The sequence below is a fragment of the Prorops nasuta genome, unplaced genomic scaffold (assembly GCF_024137725.1).
Source record: "Prorops nasuta isolate Cenicafe-Biocafe unplaced genomic scaffold, Cenicafe_Pnas_1.2 PNAS00015, whole genome shotgun sequence".
In the NCBI taxonomy this organism is placed as follows: domain Eukaryota; kingdom Metazoa; phylum Arthropoda; class Insecta; order Hymenoptera; family Bethylidae; genus Prorops; species Prorops nasuta.
The window spans coordinates 2,786,142-2,813,763 of NW_027116812.1; the positions used below are offsets into that span (position 1 = coordinate 2,786,142).

General features: G+C 32.6%; 5 protein-coding genes across 10 annotated transcripts in view; 3 read left to right on the plus strand and 2 right to left on the minus strand.

The window, feature by feature from the left end:
- unc-13-4A (BAI1 associated protein 3) overlaps window positions 1-2,163 on the plus strand; it is a 49,936-nt gene extending 47,773 nt beyond the window's left edge. For all 3 annotated transcript variants that reach the window (XM_066736331.1, XM_066736332.1, XM_066736333.1), the window contains one exon: window positions 68-2,163. In XM_066736331.1, the coding sequence (XP_066592428.1) occupies window positions 68-159 (92 nt within the window). In that variant the 3' untranslated portion in view covers window positions 160-2,163. The remainder of the gene's footprint in view (window positions 1-67) is intronic.
- A 93-nt stretch (window positions 2,164-2,256) lies between these two features.
- On the minus strand, window positions 2,257-3,097 carry LOC136778826 (dynein axonemal light chain 1-like). Its single transcript, XM_066735954.1, has 3 exons — window positions 2,893-3,097; window positions 2,462-2,739; window positions 2,257-2,382 (listed from the first exon to the last, which is right to left on the minus strand). Exons 1-3 carry the CDS (start codon window positions 3,095-3,097, stop codon window positions 2,257-2,259), a joined length of 609 nt encoding a protein of 202 aa, XP_066592051.1.
- Window positions 3,098-3,587: 490 nt separating this feature from the next.
- LOC136779182 (GTP-binding protein RAD) overlaps window positions 3,588-27,622 on the minus strand; it is a 55,313-nt gene continuing 31,278 nt past the window's right edge. For 2 of the 3 annotated variants that reach the window (XM_066736617.1, XM_066736616.1), the window contains exons 4-7: window positions 13,851-14,066; window positions 5,819-5,901; window positions 5,448-5,637; window positions 3,588-5,352 (exon numbers count right to left, since the gene is read on the minus strand). In XM_066736617.1, the coding sequence (XP_066592714.1) occupies window positions 5,063-5,352; window positions 5,448-5,637; window positions 5,819-5,901; window positions 13,851-14,066 (779 nt within the window). In that variant the 3' untranslated portion in view covers window positions 3,588-5,062. Of the gene's footprint in view, window positions 5,367-5,447; window positions 5,638-5,818; window positions 5,902-13,850; window positions 14,067-27,622 lie in introns of all 3 variants that reach the window. The other variant, XM_066736618.1, reaches the window with a different exon arrangement.
- Window positions 16,134-19,372, plus strand: LOC136779183 (trypsin-like). 2 transcript variants are annotated; one of them, XM_066736619.1, is made up of 5 exons: window positions 16,134-16,247; window positions 16,629-16,942; window positions 17,004-17,118; window positions 18,589-18,767; window positions 18,854-19,372. In XM_066736619.1, exons 1-5 carry the CDS (start codon window positions 16,178-16,180, stop codon window positions 19,043-19,045), a joined length of 870 nt encoding a protein of 289 aa, XP_066592716.1. In that variant the 5' UTR covers window positions 16,134-16,177; the 3' UTR covers window positions 19,046-19,372. The 2 variants fall into 2 exon arrangements, with proteins under 2 accessions (XP_066592716.1, XP_066592717.1); XM_066736620.1 differs by lacking the exon at window positions 16,134-16,247 and adding an exon at window positions 16,267-16,572.
- LOC136779186 (trypsin iota-like) lies at window positions 22,674-25,797 on the plus strand. The gene is made up of 5 exons (XM_066736624.1): window positions 22,674-22,787; window positions 23,143-23,456; window positions 23,518-23,632; window positions 25,090-25,268; window positions 25,353-25,797. The coding sequence occupies exons 1-5, from the start codon at window positions 22,736-22,738 to the stop codon at window positions 25,524-25,526; spliced, it is 834 nt and encodes a 277-aa protein (XP_066592721.1). The 5' UTR covers window positions 22,674-22,735; the 3' UTR covers window positions 25,527-25,797.

Consider the following 27,622-nt stretch of genomic DNA (forward strand, 5'->3'; position numbering starts at 1 on the left):
TTTTCGCAGAGATGATTCATCGTTTTTTTTTACCCTTTGTCTAATTATAACACTCACTGGATTTCAGATCATCCGATCTTGCAAATCTTGGAGTCGAGAGTGGGCGACAAAATGGCATTGGATTTCGTGAAGAAACAAAAGCAGCGCTTCGCTACTTAAGAATTTTAGAGGAAAATGAGTGTTCGCGCGACTATTCGAGGGAGATTTGCATCTGAGATCAGGAAAGTCGAGCCTCGCTCTTCATTGGTCCGAATCACCAATCTTCGTTCAGTGTAAATCGCGTTGGGTATAATTGGTGTTGATAATAAGAAATAAACAAAGGAAAATTATAAGAAACTATTTTTTTGTCCAAGGACAAGCCGAGCGTGGGATAAAAATAAATATATTAAGAAATATATATATATATATAGAGAGAGAGACAGAGAGATAGCGAGTGAGAGAAACAATCAAATCAGTCGGTGTGATGTATGTAATAAGAATTAATGTTTAAAAAGCTTTCGCCCAGTTCGAAGCTTTGCAAAGCGGACGCGCAGCCTACACCTTGTGTCTCATAAAAAAAGGAGAATATAATTTAAAGAACGGTGAGAAACAATAGCAGTGATTATTCCAAAGATATTGGCAAAGTTTTCAATCCGGAGAATCCTGACAAACTGAAAGACTAATGTAATTAAGCAACGCAAAGTAAATCACTCAAATTAATTGTAAATGAAGATATTTGTAAGTTTCTGAACTCTCTGGACAATCGATTTGCGCGTCTTTACAAACTTCTGTTTCTACTTTGCATCACTTCGACGGAGCCAACTAATCGCAGAATATAAGGTTCATACAAGATATTTTTCTTACTCATCACTGGCTCATCGTCTTCTTCCTAAATCTCTCTTCGGTGCCATTATCGACAAGATTTTTCCTTCGTTCGTTCTCAATGAAGCCAAGCCAAGGACAATTATTCAAAGGGATCGTCAAGAAGAAGAGAAAACAACGAATTTGGTTCAAAATATTTCTCAGCGATCGACGATTCTTTAAGATTATTGTAAATCTAGCGATGAATGCTTGAAGTGTTTCGTTCTTGCATATTGGCTTCTCTAAAATATTTTTATTATTAAAATTATAAGCTTAGACATGGTATAAGGGTTTGAGGAGGAACGCTTCGAAGAAATCTTGACGAAACCGATGCGAACGAAACTATAAGCTTCTACGGTAACACTTTCTTAAAAAAAAATATACTGTTTTTTGTTAAATTTTGTCAAAAACTCTCTGTATTCCCAATGACTAAAGAGCGCTATGAGCAGCTTGCGAGAACGTGCATTATATCCAATTATATGGTGAACAAATTAATAAGTTAGCGATTACCGTTGCTTTGGATGAAAAAAATATTGAACAATTAATGAAAGTATGTCGAAACGAATTATACTATTTGTGTATGTTAAGTACTTATTATATAATATAGCACACGTTTATTTGTACTTTGCAATGTGATGCACGTTTATAAATAACATGCGAAAAGTTTTTCAAATGTTTTTCGTAAAGTATGTTTTTACGTTAAATCTAATAGTTTATAACGTTAACGCTGTATATTATAACTTGATCGTGGATTTTGAAGATAATCATTTTTGACACCTCTTGCCTGGTGCCAAGAAAATCTTTGAATGGCCGATTATTTGAAATTAGGCTTATTTAAAAACGACCATTTACCGAATTACTTATAGTAAAAGTAGGGCCGGTTTAAAGTATTAAAAGTATATGTGATATAATTAGTGAAATTCGAACGATAGTTTAGGTTCGGGAAAATGTGAAAAAGAAGATATCTCGGTATCTCGAGAGCCGTGCTCGTCGTTAAGAGAAATGTGAAAGGAAAAATAGTACAGAGAAACCGGTAACGTCAAGTCAAACGCACACATGTCAATTTTCTAATGCACGTGTCACTCGCGTCTCGCTGCGAATTTACCCATACAAGCGAAAAACGTATGGCACATCACAACTTTGTATCTCAATCGTCTTTTACCAACAAAAAGTGATCAACAACATTTCTAAACTTGCCTATATTGGAGCCTCGATATATTTCGTGCATCGAGACCCATCGAACCTTACTGTGTTTGCTTTTTCAACCTTTTCCAAACCATAGAGACACATGTACGATCTATCCTGTATCGTGAGACGAATAAATTATTATAAATGTACGAAAATTCTTTCTCCCTTCTGCACATGCATCTCTTACTATTCTCCAGTAATGATAAAATCATGCATAGAAATATGTGTTCAATCCGTTTCAGGTTTGGGCGTCTGATTAGCGTAAGTACTATCTTCAGTTCTTATTATTGGTTCCCCATCCAGGTGCTCCAAGTGTGGTAACCTTCGTGCTACCTCTGCGCGCCAGTGCTCCACCTCAATTAAAACGATTATAACAATAAGATTGCAAATCGCAAGTATCACAGCAAAATTTCTAATCAAAATTAAATTATACTTCGCAGCTTTCGTAAACTGGATTTCCTACGAATAACAAGTCACGGAGGTTGGGTAGCTCTTGCAATTTGCTCAACTCGCTCCAATCTTTAACTAAATTATTTGACATGTACAAAACTCGCAGTTTCTTCATCGAATTTATTCCTTTCATTTTCTCGATAAGGTTATACGAGATCCATAATTCGTCCAATGTATCTCCCAGAGCTTCTATACCGGAGAAATTTTTTATCATGTTTCGACCCAAGGATAATATTTTCAGTTTTTTTAAAGTATTAATACCTAGAAGAAATTGGAGCAATAAATTTTTACTACTTGTACTCCTGTGAAATTTATAAATTGCTGGTTACTAATTCTTTATTATTGCTCTCGGTTAAAGCATCGCGTTTTCTTCAGACTTGCAATAAAAAAATTTGTGCAAATTATTATCAATACCTGATATCTTTTCAATCATATTCGTCGATAATGAAAGTTTTTCACAATTAACTAAAGCTGCTAACGAGTTATCCATTTTTTCAATGGGGGGCCACTGGAAGCATAAAATCACTTCTGTCACATTTGAAATGTCTTGCCCAGCCTTGCAATTTTCTTCTTCCCATTTTTTTAAAGCTTCTTTACAAGTAGTTGCTTTTCCAGCCATCTTTTCTCCTCCGATTAAATTTATGAATACTTAATTGCGTCCATGGTGTCCCACTAATATTTTTGTTCCTTGAAATACTCAATGTACAAGGCTTTTACTTATTCGAGTTGATCTTGAAACGATGCTACGGCGTTATGCCATTCTTTAAATACTAATGACAAAATGTAAATCATTTAAGAAAATAATAGTAATGCGAATTTCATCTATTTTCACGTATAACCTTACTATTATAGTGGTTACCGCACTTGTTTTTCTTGGCTACGCTGGGTTACGCGGCAGGAAGGTGTATAAACAGGAACTGCCGGTATCAGGCACCGGCACCATCACAAATTCAAATAATCAATGCAGCGCATGCGTTTCCTTAAACTAATTACCAGCTGTGTGAATAATTTTTTACTTTCAATATTCGTCGTTCGATCAGCTTTTTACGAATAGAACAACTTATAACAAGGGTAATCTTATGGAACATTATAACAAATTAATTTTCTTCTTTTATTATTTTAAAATTACAGTAATCCCAAAGGATTAGAGCCATTTTGCACTATACCTGTTAATCAGAATTTCATAGATTGTATTTTGGTCAGTTAATTGATTCATTAATTACAGATAATAGTTTTGTCGTCTCTTCGCACATTTATGTACATATTCGATTTCACATTTTTTTTCAACCAAGAATCTGGCAGTATTGTCATTTCACGTTTATACTAAGGGAATTTTATTACTAATAAATAAATGACTTAAACATTCAATTTAATTAAAACTTAAATCAATAATATAAATAATTTTGTTCACAACTGCCAGTGATGTAACAAGAAAAATGATATTATCGAGATCTGTGTTATAATTTTCATTGGTACACGTATATTGTAACAGCGAAGAATTATTATTATTGTTATAATTATAACTTACACCTTGTATAGTATATATATATAAATTATAATATACGTGACATAGAATGTATCGCAATATCTGTAGGGATTGCAAGAAATTAGTTTACAAGAAATTACAAAAATACACGAAGGCACTTTGTAAGAGTTTTAGGTTTATTTTTTGTTCATTTTTGAGAAATCTTTCAATTTTGACCTTCGCAACTTTGACACGTTTAGCAAATTTTTCTTGCGAAGCTTGGTCCACCCGTTCCTGTAATCTCACCAAAGACGATTTACTAATTAACGCAAATGAGTCAAGAGATCGACTATTTGGTATAAATGTTAACAAATATCGAAATGGTAAAATTTTATGTACGCAATACTTAAAACCGTAACAATGAATAGACAGCGTTAGGAGAGCTAATAAGTAAGCATAAAAGACTCTGTAAAGGTTTTCGCACAACGCAATAGTAGATTTTATGCGTATAGAAGTTTGAGAAGAATTGCTTTTACAATTACGACATTGCGCGTTCTCGATGAAATCACATTTATGCAATAAACAATTCATGCTTTCTGAAACTCTCATTTGAGGACTATTGACGGTTTGATTGCTTAAAATAATTAAATAAAAATAAGGAATATACATATTACAGTATTGGTAAGTAATTTCATACAAATATATGTATAGTATACTTTATACAGTATAGTATAAATATATCTCGATTGAAATATGATTGAATAATTTCCTTAATATTGTCCATAGATGACACGAGCTCATCGTTTCAAAACTTTGATTTTCGCAGAGAACGCGTAGTCTTTAATACGATATATATCCTAAGGTTACAATGAAATGTTTCAATTTTTTCTTTCCAAAGTGCTGTATGATTATTCTTGACATATAACCGGTGGGAAATATTATAATATACCACTTGAATAGGAGATTTAGACAAGCATTTTTCCTCTTCTCTCTCTCTCCCTTGTTAGTTCGATTACTAATCGCGGATTTATCGCTGAAGCTCGTTTAATAAAATAATTGGCACTTGAATCGATCCTATATGAAACAGGATGTTTATTTGCTGTTGAGTCTGTGAAACTCTTAGAGCACATGGAGGTTCTCACAATTCTTAAACTTGCTGTCCTCTTTACCAAAGAGCCAGGTGAACATTTGACGAGCTTTCATACTAGCTCGCACAACACCCCTCGATTTGTACCAATGTCCACCACCATCGCTGGCACCGCTGCCTCCTCGATTTTGCGTGTGACCCTGCACAACTTTCAGTCGAATTTGATTGAGAATTCCCACCAGCAAATCGTCCACATTGTGATTTATTCCAACCGATATTTCGATAAATTTTGCTCGATACGTACAGGCCATGCACTTTCCATCTGTCGAGAAGAAACTTTTGTTAATTCGTTCTTTCCTACTTCGTGATTAGCATTGAAAAGAGGATGCACTATTCAAGTGGCAAAAGTTTTCTTACCTTGGGAAGATACCACTCTTGAACGTACCAAGTCAACTTTGTTTCCTACGAGTATGGCTGGTCTACCTCGAAGAAGATCCTGATCGTGCAATCTGGCGAGATATTCTTCGGCCCTCTGAAAAGATGCTTTGTCGATTACTGAATACATGACGACAAAAGCGTCCGGATGTGGTATCTTCTCCAACTCCGTCTGCGTAAAGAAAATAAATTTCATAAACCTACCATACATTTCATAATAAATTACATCCGCTTTTCATCTTTCTCCCCTTGATACTATCTACCATCTCTGCTCTTCTCGCGAATTATCTCATTTCTCTCTCTCTCTCTCTCTCTCTCTCTCTCTCTCTGAATATTTCAATTTTCATGCTTACCTTGGGATTGCTTATATTTAAGAATTTTAACTCGCTCTCCTCGCCGTTCAGCATCACAAAAACGGACTGTTCGCTCGGTACATCTAAAACATAAATAAAACCGAATTATTTCTTGCAAATATTTTATACGCAAAACAGTATAAATAGGGATCATTCTTCATTTTAATTAATTTCTCGTGGTAATTGGAAATAAATTTGCAATTTAACATAATAACTAGTGTAACTAATTTTCAATTAGATATAAGGTAAATAGATTACCTTGAGACATTAAAGTACTTGTCGCTAGTGAATACACGCAAGGATGAAAAGTTAATAATTGCTTTCTTGCCTGGCAAAACTTAACTCTTCTTTACAGCTTTTAAAAGTATCATAGTCAAGTAGAATGTAGATATACTCGAGTTTCAGTGAAGATAATGTATGGGGTTAAAGATGAGGGGGAGTGTGAATTGGTGTTGGCGAAGAATTGAGTTTTTACGTGAGACGAGTGGAGAATCGGAGCAAAGAATGGTGGAGGGGGGAGGGGGGGGGGGGAGCAGACGTTGAACAGACGTAACGTTTTACCGTGATGTACCTATACAGCATTCCTCGGTGGTGCAAAATTAACTGCACAGCTATTTTAACGATACATTTAACCAGCTCCCTTTCAACTTGGCCTTGCAACGTACTTCGGTGCCTACTAATAAGCTTGGAACAATTAAGTTACGAAGCAGGTTTCTCGCCTCTCTTTTTTATTTTTCAAAAGAACCAATAAACGCGAGAAAATCAAAGATGAAGCAAAGGGAGTAGGATTCCCTCGCGATGAGCTGAAAATTGTTTGGGATTTAAAGCTTTTCTGGTGATTTTATGCCTGCACGATAAACAAAACTGACTGTTAAACGCTCCATAGAAATACACAGTGCTATTCTCGTGGGGTCGATTCAAGAACAGCACAAAGTCGTTAAAAATTTCATCCGCGTAAAATTGCACTTTCAATTCACTGCGAACGAGTTCATTAAAATTCACGCGTGGCCTCGAAAATTTCGCTGAAAGATACTCTCGAGGATTTTTTTTAATAAAACAGGTTGAATAGAATCTACGACGATAATCGGAGCATTTTCCTAGATAAGAATTTTAATAAACCAGATGTCTCGTGTTATGCAAAGATTTTCTTATAAAGCGGGATTCCCTCTTTACAAGTAGGTGTATGCGAGCGACAGCTTTGAAATGAAAGCTCTGAGAGATCTGATTGCAAAAGCCGGCTTGAAAATATTGTAACGTAATTAACGCGGCATGCTAATCTGTTGTGTAGATAGGGGCCAAAGTGCATTCTGCTCTATTATTTCAGAAAACAGGATAAGTCATCTGGTACACGATCAGGACACGAGGATCGATTTTCAATCATCTGCAGAATAAAATCAATAATCCTGAAATTCTTCGCGTCGATTACGAGACAGGTTGGCTTATCGATCTACGTCGCGAATAATTTAAAAATATTATCAATGCCAATAATGCAAATAAAAATGTGAATTAATGTACACCGTAGAATTTTTTATACCAACGATTAAATTTGCACCGTGATATATTATAATCCCACTTGTGAAACGTTGAGAAAGAAGCTTCATATTTTACGAGGGACTTTTTGCTTTGAAAATAAAAAGGGAAGAAATATTCGGAGAGACATTGGAAATTGGTTTAAAATCTGATTGGGAGTTGCGGGTAGAAGAATACTGCTTTAAATGTGTATAAGGTCCTACTAAAAATGCAAAAGATGCAAATGGTTAAAGCTACGGTGATTGGGGCTAGGTGTAGATAGGAGGATGAGCCAGGAGGAAATATTTTGCAAAAGGTCTGGCTTCCGTTGGAGTTTCCAAGGAAAAATGCTGGCAAAATGGCGAGCGCCAAGCTTCAAGTTTGTCAGAGTACTGTAAATTTTGTTAGGCAAATGAGATGAGGTTTTCTCTCGCCAATGTATCAGTGTGCGTTTGTAGTATTAAGCCTGTGTGTGTGTGTGTGTGTGTGTGTGTGTGTGTGCTTGCGATTACACTTGGCACCTATTGCCTTGTACGTACTGTGTGCATGTGGTCAGAAATTATTCGCGTGCGTGCAAAATCGAAACGCAATTACAGGTCTTGTTCCGTTCAAATTCAAACTCGATTCGCTTGTATCGGGCAAGTTGGCTAGATTCGCCTTATTTCTTTATTGATACTTTCAAATTTACAGGTACAAAACTGTCATTTCATTGTCATGAGGGATATTTTTGCTTTATTTTGACATTTGCACCATTGATACTATATATCTTAATTTTTTTTCAATTGTTTTTGTCAATTTTTTTTATATAAACTGTCCTAACTAATAAGATTAAACTTTGCATCTTGTTAAAAGGTTATTTTAATTTTAAATACAATTTTCAAATTGATCAATACGTTTAATTAATTTTCATTATACACCGTTGGTTCGATAGAAAACATACAAATCTTTTTGTCGCATATTTACGGTTTTGTATTGAGCTCTTTTAGACTTTGTTGTTATTTTTTATCATTCTCAACGTATGTTTTTAATACTACCATTTAAATTTTAAAAACATGAAAGTTTCCAGATATTTTAATCAGCTGTAATATTAGTTTGGACAAATGAGTTGTATTTTATTGAAACTTAAAGTCGGTCGGTATATAAATATTTACTTTAAAATCTACAAGGCCAATTAAAAAAATTCAATATGGCGTATCCAATATGGCGAAGATCTTGTAAGTGGTAATTTTTCGCTTTTTTCCCAATATTTTTTATTATTTCAATGTAGACACTGGCAAATGTTATTCAAAAATCGATGTTCCTGTTATTGAAAGTCTTACTTTCAATTTCAAGGCTCAGAACTAAATCAAACTTATTTTTGTTTTCAAATTTTAACTGTTTTTAAGCAGCTTTTATATATTTCAAATGACATCCCACCATCTTGGATCCATTATTTTTAATTTTACCAGTTTAAGTTCAGACTAATATTTAGCAAACCCAAAATATGTAAAATTTGAATTATAATCATTTTCTATGATAAAATATGCAAAAACCATAAAAGAATAGTTAAAATTAACAAAGAAATAATAAATTTGTTTTATATATATAGCTCCATGCATTCCATTTGAAAAAATAACTTTTTCCCACAATAGGAATACCGATTATTGAGTAATATTTGCCAGTATCTACATTAAAATAATACATAATACCGGAAAAAAACGAAAAATTATCACTTTCTTAGAAGATCGTCGCCATCTTGATTTTTTCTAATTGGCCTTGTGAACTTTAAAGTAAATATTTATATGCCGCCCGCGCGATCCTAAGTTAAGTGCAGTAAAATACAAAACCCCACTTCCCGAATTAAAATTATAGATAATTGAAAAATAATCTGGAAATTTTTACGTTTTTTAAAATTTAAACGATAATATTAAACAAATACGTTGAAATAGATAAAAATAAACGAAGATTCTGAAAGAATACACTTCAAAACCATAAGAATAGATGCGAAAAAATATCCGTCTATGTTTTCTATAATTTTTAATAAAACATAAAATTTGTGCTGTTTTGGGCCGCGCGAAACGGGTTAATTTAATACTTTATTAAGATTTAAAATAAAATCAACGAGACTTGCAGGGCGTGAGAGTCCTTAAGAGTTTTATCTTTGACCACTGCAAGTTCATTAGCACCACACAAAAAAACAAACATTCTCCACTGGTAATAACATTCACTATTATTTTAATTATCACACACGAATTTTTACGAATATATAAATTCTTTTAATTTATCACCACACACCGCGCTTCAATGTTATATTGTTTTATAAAAGATTATTTAAATAATAATTAAAAAACGTTCGAATACACAAGGAAAACACAACACACGCACTCGGCACTGACTATATTATTCGCGAGTTTTTCACTTACTCCACCGTAATTTAAATGATTATTTAATGAATAATGAAGAAAATTTCGAATGCACATGGTAAATACGTCACGCGCGCCACGCACTGGCCGTATTCGCGAGTCTTTCACTTATTTCGCTGTATTTAAAGGGATATATTTTTGATTTAAAGTGAAGAAAAATGCGAAATCCGGCAAAATAAATGAGGAAAAGCGATGAAAATGCACTCGCGCGTGAAAAAGTGAAAAAATCGAAAAGTCCGGTAACTCTCACTCGCGGTCTAAAATTCAAAAATTTCGCCGCGGCCGCCTTGTTGGAGAAGAAGATGGCGGCCGCGGCGAAATTTTTGAATTTTAGACCGCGAGTGAGAGTTACCGGACTTTTCGATTTTTTCACTTTTTCACGCGCGAGTGCATTTTCATCGCTTTTCCTCATTTATTTTGCCGGATTTCGCATTTTTCTTCACTTTAAATCAAAAATATATCCCTTTAAATACAGCGAAATAAGTGAAAGACTCGCGAATACGGCCAGTGCGTGGCGCGCGTGACGTATTTACCATGTGCATTCGAAATTTTCTTCATTATTCATTAAATAATCATTTAAAAAACAATGTAACATCGAAGTGCAGTGCGATGATGAAAACGAAAGCTCTTTTTGTATTCATAAAATTTCGTGTGATAATTGAAATTATAGTGAATGTTATTAGCAGCGGAAAATGTCTTTGTTGTTTGGTGTTGTGCTTGTGAACTTGCGGCGGTCAAAAGCAAATCCCTCAAGGACTTACACCCTGCAAGTCCCGTTGATTTTATTTTAAAGCTTTATAAACTATAAAATTAAAAAGTTCAGTCGAATAATTCGATAAAGCCATATAATACTATTGTATTATTGTTGAATCTATAAATCATAAAGTTTTGACCATTGTTAATTTTATGATTAATTAGTAAAGATAAAACAAGGATAGACACACTCTTAGCAGAGTGCTGAAATCCTTGCTAATTGAAGCACATATGTATCATCCAGTTTGTCAGTTTACGCGTTGTCAATAGCACAAGTCATTACAATGATGATAAGCAAAGTTTCGCGTTTGTCGTGTGTAGCACGACCCAGGTGCTTTTGGTTAATAGCCAAAATTTGATCCTACGAGATTTCGGGGGAATAATAAATTGAATTAATCGTCTTGACACCTCGTCACCTTACCCAATTGTTCCCTATTATTTATGAACGATTATTACGCATTTTATTTAAGCTCATATATAAAAATAGTTTGCCATTGTTTTACTATACAGCAGAATTTTATTTTTAAACGACAATTGCAAATGTTAATGAAGCATTGTTTCGTAAAAGCTCCGTAGCTTTCGTAGTTGTGAATTTCAACGAAAAGAATGCAATTCTTCGTCCTGGTAATTTATCACGAGGGTCTTCTGTTTCCTCTCCTTTCTAGTTCTCCGATACAGTGGTAGGCTTTTCTACATAAAAAATGAGAAACAATTTTACATTCGAGCCTGATAATATTGACAAGCGAACAATAAATATTTCTGCTCTATTTATTTAGACACTGAGCTAGGACATCGTTAAAAGAGACTATTATTTAGAGAAACCATAGCGAAAGGACAAGGTAGGTGTTAATTTTGGATTCTCTAAAATACTAATACATATTCAGTTTTCGTTTTACATTAATTTTCAACGAAACACCTGCGAACACGGGTTCTCTGAAAAGTGAGATATTGCAATAAAAGCTGCGAGGAAAAAACAGAGTATAAAGCGTAAATTATTATTCGGAGCTGCGTGAGAGGGAGCACGTAGAAACACGGTGCTTTCTAGAATCTAGGTCGAATCTTTTATTTAAGCTGTTTTCTGAATTTTTGGCACCTTATCAATTCTCTTATCACAAAGATGTCAGAAAAAAAGATGGTTGATCGATAAAAAAAGTTCAAAATTTTAGCACAAATTTAGACTCTTAATAAACTCTTTGAGATTTCGAGTTTCTTCTTATAGATTTCAGTTGTTTGGTTCAAACGACGACGAGTAGAGAAAACAGCGATAAAACGAAGGATAGTTTTTTGAAGTAGGGGCAATGATTCACGTTGACACGCGATGCAACGTTAAACGACGCGATGAGATGGGAATACAGGGGTCCTCGACCTAGAAACCTACGCAAACGCTGATGTTTTCGGAATCGTGCCGAATTTATGCTTTTCCCCAAACGTTCTCGGCAAAAATATTCTCAATACAATGTATCTGCAAACGCATTTTTATCGCTATCTTTTTAAACTATTCGTTTCTCCAAATCATGCACTTTTTTCAGTTAAAGGGATTTAAAAAATTCCTCGTGCCGGGCACTGAATTTTGAATGCGACTTAAAATTGCAACTAGCTATATTCAAAACTACAAAGGCAGTGCTCACAGCATGCACATTGTAGTCTTGTGTGAAAGAGATACTCAGGAATTTCAAATCTTAACCCATTCACTCCGGATTTTTCTCTCCTTCTGTACAAATTTACATTTTTACCAAAATCGAATATCCTAGGAGACTAAAAAACACACAAACTTCCAGCATTTTCATAAAGCAAAAATGTCTTTGAAATGTTAATCCACAAGAGGGACACTTTTCATTATCATGCACGTATATATATATATATATATATATATATATATATATATATATAGCGGAATCCAAATTGCACTTTGGAAATGGATTCCAGCCCAGAGTATGCTAAATTAATATTCAAAATTATACTCCTAATAATTCTCTTGTATATATGTATATGTATGTATTTTACTTAAAAGGAGCATTTCGAAAGTTTCTGTATGTAGAAATCTCTTGTAAAAGAACGTGATTAATCGCACGTATCCCTAGGCTTGTTCTGGCTCCGAGCCATCGATAGTTCAGGTGACCAAATTGATACTCTCTAATTTCTGATTAATCCTCCGCGATTTCTCAAATTCGCTCTTCGTGAATCAGATTGATGGGAAAATCAAAAGCATATAAAATGAATTAAAAGATTACGTGTTACAATAATAATATATTTTCTTAAAGATGATAGAGTACACATCGACACAGTCATTCAACATTTTCTCTTATCGATTTTTCCCAACGAAACTCGATTCCAGCATTATTGGCTCAATGCAATAATTTGGTCCTAAGATTTTACGCTTTAAGTTCATCCTGGAAATATCAATGAGTTTATCAGACTTGATTTCGATTGGCGGATGAGGGAAAACAGGACCCGCTTGTCTCGTTGGAAAAAGGGGGAAAAAAAGAGTGGAAGCTTCTACAAAGAATTGCTTTGGAAGAAGCATTGGGAAAGTGACGGGAAGACTTTTATCGATGTTCGCTGGTCTCTCGAGTAACCTTTTCTTGGCTACCACTGCAGTTCTCTTGGTAACTTCTGAGGTAGTCGAGTGAGTGTCTGAACGTATAGGACATCCGAGATTGACTTCCATCCAAGGATTGATGCGTGACCTTTCACCTACTTTTGTCTTATCTATAGCCAGCTGATGCTATTCCAGCTGCCAATATCTTGCCAGGAAATGTACGTTGCTTCGTTCGAACGTGACTAACGTCAAGATAGAGTCGAGAGCTTACAATGAGCTATCTCCGATTGTAAAGAGTGATAAGCCACAGAGAAGGGGAAAAATTGCATTTGCATGGATATCTTTAGGTGTCATAAGCATTGGTACCCAGGCTTATATGATAAAAATAATGATCAGAACAATTTTTCTCTCCCCCCACATATACCCTTAGTATGAGCACTGAACAGCCACTGTATATATTTTATGAACTCTACTTCGATACTGACTCTAGCTCTTCAAGGTAGAAGCGAAAGTTTATAATGTTATCCCTAATTGTGAGAATAAACGATAAGTCAAAGGAAGTGGGAAAAAGTTTCATATATGCACAGTATACGAATTAGTTAATTTGCTGTTAAGATTTGACTTTGATTGAAACAATTTTGTTCTCACTCCACGTGATCGTAGCATGAAAATAGTCAGCCACGTTAGGTAAATACACAGGACAAAATTTACTTCGAGCTGATTTTGTTTAACACAGATTTAAAAACTTGCAATAATTTATCTTCGAATGTGAGGAATGATGAGTTAAAAAAAGAGAGAGAGAGAGAGAAAAGAAGAGATTCTTACGGACCTCTTTGTCTATCGTAGGCATTGATGCACTCGCTCGTCATGAATTGGCTGATGAGAGCAGTTTTTCCCACTCCACGTGCTCCCAACATGGCCACAGCATATGACGAAACCTCCTTTGGTGGTGACTTTCGTCGCTCCTCGCTCTCAACCTCGTTAGGCGCCAGCGAATTTGACCTTGACCTCCGCCTCCTGAAGGAATCACCCCTGTTGACGACACCTGCGCGTAAACAAAATCGACATTAGCATCTTTCACAGCGGAAATCTTCCAAGCAGGATTAGTATTGTCAGTTGTAATTTAATGGATTAGATCTGTAGACGCTGTCGGAACCTTTGACATTATCCTGACGGGGCTTCCGCCATGGCGAGCCAATCAGGAACATTCTGACTGACGTCCGTCTCCGTCTTCTTGGCTTCTCGTATGACGCAAGTCTGGGAAATTGGAAAAATAGGGAACGGGGGATCATATTGTATCTATATATCTTCCTTTTCTCCTCAACTACAAAACAGTATTCTTTTCTCAGTGGAATCATTATTTTCATATTCTTATACCGCATCTTGCGTTAAGAATTAAGACTCGTATGGTGGATTACTGTGAGTGCGGGTCTCGAAACATGTGTGATTTTTATTTGAATGATGGTTTTCAGGCAAATCAGCCCTGAGTGATAATAATTATATAATGAATTAAAAATATAAAAATTTGATGATTGGTTATAACTTGAAAAAAGTGTTGCCTGATAAGCCAATTATAATTGCGTATGCTGTGTGAGATTTGCGTGAACGCTTGTAATTTTATTATTTTATGTAAGCGAGACACTTAAATGGGCCAAACATATGTAAATAAAAAAAAGTTGATCTTCGTATATTATATTAATGTATCGCTGTCAAAATTATAAAGTGAATTTCAAAGTCTTTTTGAAGTTTCAACCTCTGTACGTGTCTTGCTCGAGCTCATTTACATTATACTCATAAATTTAAACGCGTTTTTCTCAAAAATAAACTTTCAGGACTAATGGAAGAGACAGTAAAAAACTACTGGAAAGGTGCTCACTGAAATTTTCGGTAAATATGTATAATAACATTACTTTATAGATGTGAAGCTATATGTTTTAATAAATTCTATAAAAAACATTTATTTAGTGAAAAATTGTCACAATTTTATAGATAAATTTCTCATTTTTATTTAAAGACGTGACATTTTTTAACAACAGGACCTTTGACTCTTTAATAGTTAATATATAACGTATAAATGTTTATAACAAGAACAAATTTTTTTAGTGATTTTAAATAAATGTAAACTGAAGATAGAGCTATCGCCAGTTTGTAAAACGAATCAAGTGCATATCATGATGTGTAACAATAAAAAGATTAAGTAACATTTTGTATTAAAAAAATACATCGAAACAGTTTAAAACATATATAAGTATTATCTAAAATTTGCACAAAAATAAAAACGTTTTAGTTTGCAAAGAAAAATAAACAAAAAAACGTTCTTTTTGTCAGCCTACATGTATTTTCCTCCTTAATTAGCCCAAATCATAGACGTAAGAGAACATTTACCGTAGTAAAGATGATACATATTAATTTATTTTATAGAATCTTTTAGAAACTACTTTATATATTTGCATGCAAAACAGTCTTACAGAAAACTAATATTTCTTCTAGTTACGAAGACAAATAAAGTTTTATATTTAGATTCTAGGCGTCTCAAATGTAAATGTCTCACTTTCTACTATGTTATTAACTTTATTTTTATTGATAGAAGTAGCTATCAGCTAAAAGAATACTTTAACCACAGGTATTATAATTATAACAGGATAAGCTCGAGTATTCATAATTCAGAGCTTAAAATATGGATGTTTTCAAATTAGTTTCAAACAATTATATTCACTAATTAAAAGTAAACAAAATTATATGCATTTTGGTCTAGATTTTCTTTACTACCTGTAAGTAGAAATAAAATGGTAGTAACGGCGTAAAAACCATTTTTAATTTCTAGCGATATACTTTGAATATAAAATATTTTCCAAAAGGTAAAATTTTCTGCACTATGCGTTTATGATACAGAAAAAAAAACTATTACCATAAAAGTTTGTCATACTTATTAACGCCACTGAAAGATGTATATTAATGATTTTTCCACATCTTGTTACCAATTTATTGTTAACCTTCAGGCCTTATATGGTTATGTTTACTTCGTATAGACATAAAACTTCTGTTAAAATGATAGATTAATAACCAAAGTCTTACAAAAACCAACAAATCGTGAATGCGCAGTAAAATATGTATAAGATAATGATTTTACATAAATACCTAGTCTAAATTTCTGCCATGTCTCAAGAAATTACAATGCTCACATTTTTGTTAATAACTTTTGTCGCTCTGAGCGCAACTACGGTTGGTAAATAATAGAAATTATAAAATTTCACAGTTTCTACCAGCTGAATCAATCTCGTGAAATATCTCTGTTACGTTTTCAAAATCCGTGGAAAGCAGTCAGTAAAACATAGAAAAATAATAGACAGTTTCTTTTTAAAAACATAACTATTCTTATAATATAAAAAAAGAATATTGACTGTAATATAAAGCAAAAAATCATTTTTAATAAGGTCATTTGTGGAAGCTTCGTATAGCAATCGCGATAGTTTCCTCTTGCCTAATAAATGATAGAGAGATACGCGCGTGCAAGAATAGTTCAACTTTAGCTGGTCTATTGTGAAAACATAGTATGTATAACTTAATTGAAAAAATTTTCGCTATGTAGAAATGTAATTACTTTTAGGCACTTCAGCAACGACGCTTTACAGACTACGTAGTGATGAGACGTCAGACTCTATGGATGCTCCTTTTCTGGCAGCTATAATGTTGAATAACAAATTTCATTGTAACAGTGCACTTGTTAGTCCTCAATTTGTTCTAGCCACGGCAGACTGTATTCTTATGATAAAAGATCAGCTACAAAATGTTAAAATTCGTACTGGAACAAATGATCTTGGCAAAGGTGGTAGAACTCATGCAGTAGAAGCTTATTTCCTTCATAATATAACTACAAACACGATTCAAAATAATGTGTTGTACACAATCGGCGCCTTGAAGGTAATATTTCAATTAATTTATTTGATTATTTACCATCATTAAAACTACGATTTTATTTCAGCTGAAAGAGCCTATGGAGTTGGATGTTCACCACAAACCTCTGCGCATTGGCCTCTTACCACAGGATATTTTTGAGAGTGACCCTCCGCAGTTCATCACACCATTGTTGAAAAAATGTAAGGATGATTTATAAAAAAACATAAACGCGTGTAATTTCTTTTGGGTACTTTATGCCTTTGAATCGTTCCAACCTAAAGGTTTTTCTTTTAATCGGCCTTATTTGACTATAAATTTGAAAGGCATTACACCATTGTAGTGATATCATGAGCTACTCTTTCTACTGAAAATAATCAAATTTTCGAGAAAAAACGGTAAAAAATCTGCAAGCATTTAAACAATTAAAAAGAATGTTTTATCCATAATCTGAATTATTTACAGAAGCAATATTTCGTAACGTCACTAAAAAGCTATAATAAAATTGGAATCTTTTAGTAAATAATATCGTATGGTTGACACGTGTATTCAATCTGTATAAGGTCGGCATGATGTAATCATTAAAATACGCCTCACTTAATTTTAATATGTCAGTTTTATATAGCGAGGCTATAATATTGACCATAAAGTAAAATGTATTACATCATTGCAGAAAATTATTAGCAAAATGTATACAATTCACATTATAGAAATTTCATTTTCATTTTTGAAATTTATCATTACTCATTCTTCGAAAAGAATTTGAAGATTATGGGTCGACATAAATCGCCCTTTAAGCATGTTTTTAAAGTTAATCAATCGAAGATGCATTGTAGTATTTTTACAAATATTGTTAATATATTTAAATAATATTAACCTCGCTTTTGATATTAATGTTCATTATTTATGATTCCAAAATGGCTTTCTTAAATAATATCGCCACATTTTTTCCATAACGGGTTTTATTAGTTTCGTGACAAATTCGGAAGATAAGAATTAATACGTTGCAAGTTATAGCAAAGTTTTTATGTCATATAAATATCGTAATTGTTTTAAATCAGATATTCTCTGAATCGATTAAAAACTGCCACATTTTCAAATTTCAACATTACTATCTTCAATGTTCTTCTAATATTTATGTACCAAACATTGTGTTAACAATTATGCTCCAAAAACACACAAATGTGTTAAATTGAGGCCGTTTATATAACTTTTGGAGGATTACATATACCTTCAAAGACATTGAAAAATGTACACTCCAGTAACCTTTACTAATTTCCAAAGTTGCCCTTCCAATTACAACTTATCCTCATTGTCACCAAACCAATGCATATTCATATATAGAAACCAACTGGTTTTCCTCTGCATTGATAAATATTTTTTGTCAATGCATAAAGACGTTGGTGGAAGAAGGAAGTCCTATAGGAAGTTAGTGAAAATAATAACTCAAGTGTAAAATTTTCCATGAATTCAATTGTACCATGGGTTTGTTAATATCCGATAAAATAGCGAAAAAAGTGCAAGTGTGAAATTAATCTATTGCTAGATACATTATTTTCATAATCGTGATAAATTAAAAATGTGTTGTTTTGCAGCAATTAAGTGTGGATTATATAATTGAAAGTACTAAGGGAAAAAACCATATCTGATTGGCATACATGATTAATTTACAGGGCGTGGACAAGTTTATGGCTGGGGACAAAATTGGGGAGGAGATACGAACAGTTTAGCCCTCAGAAAAGTGGAGGAAGCCATAATACTAAGAATCCCTCACTGTAAGGGATTCCTCGAGGATGCTGGGCAGACCTATTATGATCATAGCATCTGTTCTTACGTCAGATATGGATACTTTGTAAGTATTGTGGCAAAAATGCATTCTTTATAAATCGATAGAACCTTGACAATAACACGGATCATATAAAATTATAAATATTTTAGGGTAACGATGGCAGTATTCTAGTTTACGATAAAACTCTTATCGGATTGGCTTCCATCTTTAATATAAAGGTGATCGATGAAAAAAGAAGTAGATCATATGCCAGTGTTTTCACTTATGTCCACAAAATGCAAGATTTCATAGATCAAGTAGTGGGAGATCAGAAAAATATTCGCCACTATGGTGACGCTTGATCTGCTTAAATTGGTAGCAAATTTAAATAACCTAAATGTTTAGATTATTGTTCGATAGAAGTAGAGGTGCTTCCGTTAAAGTTATTCAACATATGCACGGTATTATAAAATTTTATATTTATATGTATTTCACATTGGATCTCTTCCTCTCTACTGTTTCTTTGAAACGCAAATTTAAAACGCATATTCTCCTATGAGATTTTAATAATTAATCGTTTGATATGTTGCTCAATAAATAATGTAGTAGAATATTATTATTCATATTGATATATTATTTCAAGATAGATGATAGTAAGTTGAAAATGTATTAAATACACTGAAATTTAATTTTTGCTAAAATTATTTGTTTAATCCCTTTCCTCGCGATTTAAATTCCAACAACCTGTATCGTAAACAAGAAAAAGGCCATTCGCGGTTTGATTGAGCGTTTGAAGTTGTGTAAATCGCAGGTGTCCTATGACTTATATGTGTATACGGTACAATTAATTATGTAATTATTCTTACACAGTACTTATTTAGTTACGAATAGGTCAAAGAAAACAAAGTAAATGTCACGTGTATCTCGAATAACTTATATACAACGTCTCTGAGACGTTTGGTTGATTTCCGTCCTTATCAGCATATCTAAATGCCTTACAAGATATTGTAAACCGAAGGTTAATATTCTATATAAAGCCATTAAATTCCAAATTAATTTAATACTCTGTAAAAATATATAACGTCTTTTACGCTCTGATTATAATCAAGATTAGCGAATAATTCATCTTCATGGCGAAAAACATGAAAAATTCATAGAAATAATGAATCTTATATTTATTTTTTAAATTAAATCGTAGATAGAGGCTGTAACTGTTAGATTTTTTTTTCAATAATAATACTATAATATTTTCACTTATACTGGAAGTTTGGATTGGAGGTTCAAAAAATACTATTGAATGTTATACATTTCTGCTTTCGTCCTATTGGTTTTTCTGAAGGATATGATCATATTTAGCAGTGCCTCGTAGCATCACCAGAAACCAGTATGCTTCAAAATGATAATGGAATATCTTGGTAAGATGTAGAGATAAAATATTTGATAGGAAAAATGTTAATACATTTTTACGACATTTTAGTGAGCGAGCAAATTTTTAGATTTTGATTTTGATTCTTTAAACGTTTTGTAAACTTTCTAGAAATGTTCAGATGCAGCAATTTTAAATTATTATGTATAACAAAAAAAAATGTGTAAAACAAGAATGTTTCGACCCTGCGAATTATGTTCTCCTGAAATACGTACCTCAAAATTCAATGTAGACATTTGTGAAACAAAAGGTTTGTAACCTTTTGTTTAAGTTATATTGTTCATTAAACATTTCCAATTTTGATTTTTAGAATTGAAGTTTTTATTTGCGTATGGCTTTGGAATTCGTAACAATACAAAATGTATTCGGGTAACTCTTGCGAAACCTATAAATTGTAACTGAACGAATAATTTTTAGAATAAAATCCATCGACCATTTTTTTATTTAACCCTGTATAAAAAATTATTAACAATTACAACATCTTTAACAGCTAGGGAGCTTCTAATTAGCAGACAGACATCTTTTACAAATTAGACATCGCTTGAGACAATCCAGAAAATAATAGAAAGTCTAAAAGGAAAAAAAAATGAATTCTTGATTACTTTTTAATTAAAGTATATGGAAGAAATAGTATAAGAAGTTTATTCTTGTATAAAAGCATTCGCTCTATACGTATTTATCAGTTTATGGACATAAAATATAGGGTAACGAAAAGTTAATGGCTGAAGAGTCTGAAGAAAATTGTCGCACGCCACAAAAACAAATTTAATACAAATATTAAGAGTTTTTCACATTGCTAACTTATTATTATATCATGAAAACAATCAATTCTTTATAGGTCAGTAAAATGATCACAATACGTCATGGATTTTTAAATTTAAACTTTTTATGGCAAACGACGACAACATTTTATTATTCGCTATGTGCACACCTACACATTGGTAGTCAGGTAAGAATGTGTAGTGATGCATATGCATAATATCAGCGCTGACTGTCGGTAAATTTTGTCATTTTTGCCGGACTTTTTTTGTTTATGTATATTGCTACACATTCTTACCTGACTGCCAACGTGTAGGTGTGCACATAGCGAATACACTGGTGTAATGTTCGTAGAAAACAAAGTTTAAACACTTTAAATCGATAGGTGTAATTGTCGGTGAAGCTTTGCTGATCTGTTTTAGCAACTGAAAAGTTTGATATTTTACTATTTTGAGCATGTTATACGAGCTAAGTTTGAATAAAATTTCAATTGTGGCGTTTATAGAAATCTTAGCGTTGTGCGATAATAATTATATAATTAATTATACATATGATATAATAATTGGTTAATTAGAAAAGAAAAGTCTTAATATTTGTAATTGTATTGTTTTTTGCTGTTGAGCAACAACGTAAACGGTGTATGTTTTAATTTTTATTATACATGTTTTATACAGAAACGTTCATGAGCAAAAAAAAACTTTTCCTTCTAAGTGTGTTGATCCAAAAAAAAGATTTGAAATAACATCAGTAATATAAAGAAAAATAAAATTTGTGATCTTCATAGCGTACACTAACACAAGCATGTACCAAACCTAACCTAATCTCATTCTCATCGTTTATGAATTTCTTGCATCCACAACTTATCCAATGTTTATTCTTCCAATTAGTTGTTATCAAAAACGAAGAATCACGTCTGTCAGGTACTATACATAAAATCAGGGGAAAAACTAGATGAGTAGAACAGATCAATAATTAAGGCTAAAGCATATTTTCATTCATTCAGATTATTATTATATAAATAAATCAAGCTGTTTATTCATATTACCAATCATTTTACTTATTGAGCAATACTAATGGTATCGTAATAATGCTTGCACAAAGTTTCTCTGGAATATCAACTATGCAATCTTTCAGACCGTAGACATAAGGGAAGAAGTTATTGCTCCGCCAATTGATTAATGATGAAAATTTTTGTAATAGGTTTTCCGCTAAAGGGATAATAAATCCAATAAAATAATTTTCATAAAAAAAAATAGTTTATAGAAACATTTGACCGATATGCAAATAATCCTTTTGATTTCCCCGTAAAACTTACGATGTAAGTGTTACTGTAACGTCTGTAATCATAGGTTCTATGCTTACAATAAGATAAACTAGAGTATCGATGATCAGAGTTTGAAATAAGGATTTTTTCGTATTACTTTTCAACAATTACATTCGCCTAATAAGACAAGGTAAAATTGTATATATTTTATCTTAGATTTTCTTCCCTCCCTAAGTAGAAAGATTGGTCATAACGGTATAAAAAATAATTTTCAGTTTCTAACAATATACTTTGAATAGAAAATATTTTCCAATGGAAAATTTTCTGCTCTATGTTGTTATGATACAGATAAAAAACTATTAACCATAAAAGTTTGTCATACTTATTAACGTCACTAAAAGACGTATATTAATAATTTTGCAATTCTTGTTACCAATTTATTGTTAACCTTCTGATCATATATGTCTGTGTTTACTTTATATAGACATAAAAAAAAAAAATCTTATAAAAGCTAGCGAATCGTGAGCGCAGTAAAAGACACATAAGATAATAATTTTATATAAATACCTAGTCTGAGTTTCTGACTCGTCAAAAAAAACCACAATGTTTCAAATATTTGTAACAATTTTTGTCGCTCTGAGTGCAACTATGATTGGTAAGTAACAGACGTTATAAAATTTCATGTTTTCCACCAGCTGAATCAATCTCGTGAAATATCTCTGTTACGTTTTTAAAATCCGTGGAAAGTATTCAGAAAAACATGCAAAAAAATAATAGATGGCTTTTTCATAAATATTATAAAAACCAAGGCCTATAATATAAAGCACAAAATCTTTTTTAATCAGCTTATTTCTGGAAGTTTCGTAGCAATCGCGATAATCTCGTCTTGCTTAATGAATGACAGATATTCGGTCGGCTTATTGGTTTTGGCTGGTCTGTTCTGTACACACATAATATCTACCGCTTGATTAAAAACAATTTTCAGCATTTAGAAATATGATTATTTTTAGGCTCTGAAGCAACAAATGTTTACAGACTGCGTATTGATAAAACGATAGACATTAAGGAAGCTCCTTTTGTGGCAGCTATAATGTTGAATAACAGATATCATTGTAACAGTGCTATTGTTAGCCCTCAATTTATTCTTAGCACAGCAGGCTGCATTCTTATGATAAAAGATCAGCTACAAAATGTTAAAATTCGTACTGGAACGAATAACCTTCGCAAAGGTGGTCATACTAGTGCAGTAGAAGCCTATTTCCTTAATGATGTGACGAGATACGATATTGAAGAAACTAAGCTGTATACAATCGGGGCCTTGAAGGTGATACTCTAATTAATTTATTTAATTACTTATCATCATTAGAAGTATTATTTTATTTCAGCTGAAGACTCCTATACCGTTTGGCGTTACACAGAAACCTATTCAAATTGGTCGCTTACCACAGGATCTTTATGAAAGTAACCCTCCACAGTTCATCACACCATTGTTGAAAAAATGTAAGGATGATTTATAAAAAAAATTCATGTGCGTGTTATTTCTCCTAGGTGCTTTGAACATATGAATCGCTGCAACCGAAAACACTCTCCTTTAATTGGCATTATTTGACTTCCAATTTTAAACTCATTATACCATTGTAGTGACATCACGAAATGTTTTTTCTGGTAACATCAAATAGATTTTCAAAAAAAACGAAAAGAAATTACTATATATACAAGTTATTTAAAAAAAGGATTTTATTGAAAATCTGATGGTTTTATTCAGATAGTAGAGACATTCGTGACGTTATTAAAATGCTATGATAAAATTTAAATCTTTTAGTAAATAATACCGTACTGTTGAAACGTGCTTTCAATCTATATAAGGTCGGTATAATTTAATCATTAGAACACGCTTCACTTAATTTTAATATGTCAGTTTTATACAGCCAGACTATAATATTGGTCATAAAGTAAAACGGATTACACTATCAGGGTAGGTAAATTGTTAGCAATAAAATACAATTTACATTATATAGATTCTATTTTTCAACTTCGAAATTAATCATTATTCGCTCCTAAAAAAGAAGTTGGATGTTGTGAGTCGGCACAAATCGCACTTTGGTTATATTTGTCCAAATTATTCCTTACCGCATTATAGCGTTTTTATAAATTTTGTTAATATTTGCATTGATTTAATCTTACTTTTGACATTAACGATCATTATTAATCATTCCAAAATGGCTTTCTTAAATGATATCGCCACATTTCTTCCACAACGGGTTATGTTACTTTCGTGACGAGTTCAGAAGATAAGAATTAATATCTTTGCAAGTTAGTAAAGTTTTCGTGCGCGCGTGTCATATAAACATTCGAAATTGTTTTAAATCAGATATTCGCTGAATCATTTTCAAATTTTAACATTACTATATAGCTTCAATGTTCTTCCAACATATTTAGGAAACATAACATCAACAGTTATGCTCCAAAAACACTCTAATTTGTTAAATTGAGGCCGTGTAACTTTTCGAGCATTAGATGTATCTTGAAGCGCATGAAAAAATGTATGCTTCAGTAACCTTTATTAATTTCCTAAGTTTTCCTTCAACTACAACTTATCCCCGTTGTTACCAAACCTATGCATATTTATAGAACCCAACTGATTTTCCAGTGCTTTTGCAAATATATTCTGTCAATATGTAGAGACGCATGCAGTTGAAAGAAAGGAATCCTTGGAAACTAGTAAAAACACTTCGAGTGTAAATTTTTTCATGATCTCAATTATATTATGGCTTTGTTAATATTCGATAAAGGCAAGCAAACAATCAAAATGTGAAAGTGAACTATCACTAGGTACATTATTTTCACAATCATAATAGATTAAAAATCTGTTGTTTGTAGTTATTAAATTTTGATCATACTTTTAAAAATATTGAAACACAAGAACGTATCTGATTAGAATTTAAAATAATTTACAGGGCGTACACCAGTTTATGGCTGGGGACAAAATTGGAGGGGAGATGAAAATTCTTTGGGCTTCAGAAAAATCGAAGGAGCAGTAATTTTAAGAGATGCGCATTGTCAGAGATTCGTCAAAAATGCTGGAATAGGCTATTTAAATCATCACATCTGTTCTTACGTCAGAAGTGGATACCTCGTAAGTACTACAGAGAAAACAAGTCCCTTTTAAATCGATTATAACTTTACAATGATATCAACTATAAAATTATGAATGTTTTAGGGTAATGATAGCAGTCTTTTAGTCTACGACAATAAGCTCGTCGGATTGGCTTCCTTTTTTGATATTGAGGTGATCGATGAAAGAAACCGTAAATCGTATGCCAGCGTCTTAACTAACGTCGACAAAGTAAAAAAATTCATAATTGATTTAATAGGAGAACAAAATTTTGCCTAGTATGGTGGAACTGTATCCGACTGAATTTGTAACAAAGTCGGATGATCAAAGTGTTGAAGATATTTGATAGATGTCTTTTCATTAAAATTATTTAACATCTCTGTACGTTATTATCAAACTTGTTCATGATGTACGTGTTTTATACGTAATTTGTTTCTCTATACCGTTTTTTAAATGCAAACAAAAGCTCAGATTCTCCTGTGATATTTCAATAATTAGTTATATCATATGTTTCTTAAAAAATGACAATAATTTGAAAATTTATTAAATACTCTCAATTTTTTTTTATAAAATTAATCGGTTAATTCCTTTCCTTACGATTTAAGTTCCACAACTCATGCCTTAAACAAGAAGAAATACCATTCACATGTCGAGCCATTCGAGGTTTGGTTACATGAACACTCAAAATTGTGCAAATCGCAGATTTTCTATGATTGGTGCATATGCAGGGTGTAAGACAAGGACCGCTTTTGTAATTTCGTTACACCCTGTATATACTTGAAAGCTTAAAAATAATAGTAGACAGCACTCGTAGCTTATGCATATGCACTATAACACATTCTCGCTTTGTTAATATTGCGTTGGTGTGCACAGGATCTATACTAGGCTGTAATGGGCACTGTTCGAGTGTCATTTTGCAGCGGTTGACTATATTCATCCGCAGTAACGAATAGATTGATTCAAACTGAATTTAGAGATATTTAATTTAAGATTTTCTATTCGTAGGAATCTTCTTTAAATCAGAGGTCGCTTGTATTGATGGAGAAAATAACAGGAACTTATTAAGAAAAATAACTCAACTCTCAATTACTTTCTAATTAAAACTCATAATTAAGAAACAGTAGAAAAATTTATCTTTAAAAAACCTTTATATAAATTTAACGATTTTTTACCTATTATCACTAGTGTGAAGTTGACACCCCAAATCATCTTTTTATAGTTTTTCGAGTTCAATCTACAGAACTTTTTTGAAAAATAGCAAGGAACTGTAGAGCTTTGCAGGGTGCTACTAGAACTGTTTGGTTTTCCTCCATTTTTAAAAATTGGGGTGCTAACTTCGCACTGATCCTATTATCTCTGGACACCTTGTATAGTGGAGATCTTTATGCCTAAGGATATTTTTATTAACTTTTCTTAAATCTAAAGAATGTTTTAATTAAACAAACACAAAAGATTAGATAATGAAAATTGGAGGATAGGACGGTGTGCTCATACAATGAATATAAAAAATCTTAATTAACTGTTTTCTGTAAGGTAACAGCAACAGCAACAGCAACTTAAACAAAAGAGTCCCGAGGTACAATGCTCTCCCCTAGCAATAAAGCTTTCAACGGTGGTATTTCGTGTGAAAAGTGGAAAAAACAATTTATTTCTATACGAAAATACTAAATTAATTAAGATTTATGAAAGAACTGAAAATTCCCTTTACTCAACAGGGCTAGCTGAATAACTAAGAAAACACTGTAAAGTTCCAATATTCAAATTAAGGTTAATTGAAATTTTAAATATTTTTTCTCAACACGATTTTTTTCCAAATTGACATGACACAGCTCCGAAAGTTTTCAAACAATTTCGAATTTTTTCTTTTGTGTTTCGAAGATAATACAATTCTCTTCTAAATGAAGCCACTTGTTTTTATATTTTTTAAAAAACGTTTAAAAGTTTAAGGAAATGGTAAAAATTATGTACTATTCTTCAAACTTGATATTTATGTTTACATAATCACTTTTTTTGCACGAAAAGAGGATTATCCAGAGGGAATACTTATTGGGTCGGTATTACACAGCGCGTAGAGTAACGCGCACCACGCGCGGTGGATAGTGAGAGGAACGCGATGCGACTGACAATAGAAAGTATTCCGCTCGGTATTTATTGTAAATCAACCACGTTATATCACAGCCTGCACACCATATTTTCAAACCTTTAAAATTGCTAAAAACAAAAGATAAATTTTCTATTCCGAAAGGAAATTAAACTTGAAGCCGATTGAGAATGTTCTTGCGGACGGGACATAACGTTAGTTTATTGGATTACTTTTTTACTACACTACTTTTATTAAAAAAAAAATATGTCAATCCCTTTTGGAAGTTCGCATA